This window comes from Marmota marmota, unplaced genomic scaffold, assembly GCF_001458135.2.
Source record: "Marmota marmota marmota unplaced genomic scaffold, marMar, whole genome shotgun sequence".
Classification (NCBI taxonomy): Eukaryota; Metazoa; Chordata; class Mammalia; order Rodentia; family Sciuridae; genus Marmota; species Marmota marmota.
The window spans coordinates 4,848,214-4,850,517 of NW_025999863.1; the positions used below are offsets into that span (position 1 = coordinate 4,848,214).

Sequence of the window (2,304 nt, forward strand, 5' to 3'; positions counted from 1 at the left end):
GCTATTCTGGGGTGCGGAGCTCAGGACGCTCGCTCCTGGAAACCACGCGGGGGGCCCTGGGCATTGGTTTCGCACGTCCAGCTTCGGTGCGGGGATTCAGGAGGCCCTTTCCTCAGGAGAGGGACCCAGGGGTTCCTTCTGCCCCCAGGACCCCAGGAAAGGGTCCAGCTATTGTTTGCCTCCCCTTCTCGTCTTGGGGTCTAGAGTTCGGAAGCTCCTTCTCAAAAGGCTATTCAGGGGCCCAACTGTCTCCAGGAGCTCTGTGCTTTCTCCTCCCGTCTTCCAGCTGAGTTGGGAATTGAGGAGGCCTTTCCTCTGGAAGCAGTCTAAGGGTTCCTCTGCCTCCTAGGAATCCAGGAGGGGACCCAAGTAGTTCCCCCACCCTCCAACTATGGGGTCTGGGTTGAGGGGGCATTCAGAAGCTCAGCACTCTTTGTTTGCTTACCCCCTTGCAGCTATGGGGTTGTGGCTCAGTATGTCCCCTTTCCCAGAAGGGGAACCGGAGATTCCCCCACTCCCAGGAACTCAGCCCTAAGGTAACTCAAGACATCCCCCCAACTGGTAATCCAGCTGAAGTGGCTCCAACTATTCTTCCTCCACCTCCCCACCTCCCCCCACCCCCAGCCATGAGGCTGGATTCAGCTCAGGATTTTTTCTCCTGGGGGGAACAAACACAAGTGTAGAGACATAATCCCCACACCCAAGCTGTGGGTTCATTGCTCAGAATCTCCCCTCCCTGGGGGTTCCCCCAGTAACCCAGAGGATCCCCAGGTATTATTTTCACCTACTCTGCAGCTAGGGGTTAGAATTCACAGTCTTCTAGTCAACTGGGAAAACAGACATATTGGTAACTGACCCCTGCTGTCCCCTAAGGGATCTCTAAATCTCCCTGCTTCTACTTCCCCATCAGGAGGGGTCTCAAATATGGTCTCCCTCCCCTCCCCACCAGCTTAGGGAACAGGCATTAGGATCATCTCTCTAGGAGAGAATGTACTCCCTAAGCTGTGAGGTATGGAATTCAGATTGCCTCCTTCTCCTGTCTTCTCCCCCAGTGACCTAAGTGGGGTACCAGATGTCATCCCCCCCCCCACAGTGCCTAGGTTATTCTCCAACCACAGTTTGTAGAGCTCAGCATACCACCTAAGAGTTGAGTCAGGGGCCCTTCTTTCTACAATCTGTCACCTCCAATTTGGGTGAGAGGAGGGCAGGAATTTGGGCCATGTGCTCAGGACACTGGAACTCTGACACCACCCTTTTCCCAGGAGGGGGGGGCAATTAAAGGGGTTGGAACCTAGGACTCCCTCTTTCACAGGATCCCCACAAGAGTTCAGGATGGACAGAGGGGCAGAGCCATGGGATTGGGCACTGGAGACCTAGTTTGGGGTCCCATGACTTTCATCCAGGTTCAGGGCTGAGAAGGGAGGGTCCCACCATGTCCCACCCAGGGTCCTTCTATACCACATCCTGACTGGGCAAGTGAGAAGTCTTTCTGCAGAGTCGGGGAAAGATCCATGAGTGTGTTTAGGAGTAAGTTATGGGGGAATGGCTGAATCCCTTCTCCCATCCCTGCCCAGACTCCAAAGAGATTCCCTGTTTCCCAGAACCTATTTCCACCTACTCTGTGTCCTCACTCTGCAGATCCTGTCCCTGAAGCAGTCAGCAGTTTCACACCTGGGATGCGTCGCTCAGTCCTAGTCAGGAACCCAGGCCACAAGAGCCTGAGGCCTGTTTATGAAGAGCTTGACTCTGACAAAGAGGACCTGGACCCAGTTTCTGAAGACCCAGAGCCTGATCCAGAAGACCTCAACACTGTCTCAAAAGATGTGGACCCCAACTATGAAGATCTGGAACCTGTCCCAGAGGATCTGGGTCCCGATGTGCAAGCTCCAGGCTCCATCTTGGGGAACCAAGATTCCGATCCCCAAGATTTGGACCCCATGTCTTCAAATTTCGACCTCGATCCGGATGTTATTGGCCCTGTACCCTTGGTTCTCGACCCTGACAGCGACACCCTAAGCCCCACCGCACCAGACGTGGACCCCCTTTCCTCCAGCCTCACTGCCACCCCCCAAGTCCTGGCCACCAGCCCCGAGGTGCTCCCTCCCCCAGCCAGCCCGCCCCGGCCCTTCTCCTGCCCCGATTGCGGGCGAGCCTTCCGCCGAAGCTCCGGGCTGAGCCAGCACCGTCGCACCCACAGCGGCGAGAAGCCCTACCGCTGCCCCGACTGCGGCAAGTCCTTCAGCCACGGCGCCACCCTGGCTCAGCATCGTGGCATCCACACCGGGGCGCGGCCCTACCAGTGCG

The 2,304-nt window shown here is 56.8% G+C and overlaps 2 protein-coding genes across 2 annotated transcripts in view; both read left to right on the forward strand.

The window, feature by feature from the left end:
* Tex45 (testis expressed 45) overlaps positions 1-1,850 on the forward strand; it is an 18,212-nt gene extending 16,362 nt beyond the window's left edge. The window contains exon 8 of the mRNA XM_048812997.1: positions 1,639-1,850. Within this exon, the coding sequence (XP_048668954.1) occupies positions 1,639-1,695 (57 nt within the window). The 3' untranslated portion in view covers positions 1,696-1,850. The remainder of the gene's footprint in view (positions 1-1,638) is intronic.
* An 87-nt stretch (positions 1,851-1,937) lies between these two features.
* Positions 1,938-2,304, forward strand: part of Mcoln1 (mucolipin TRP cation channel 1) — a 10,143-nt gene continuing 9,776 nt past the window's right edge. The window contains exon 1 of the mRNA XM_048811041.1: positions 1,938-2,299. Within this exon, the coding sequence (XP_048666998.1) occupies positions 1,938-2,299 (362 nt within the window). The remainder of the gene's footprint in view (positions 2,300-2,304) is intronic.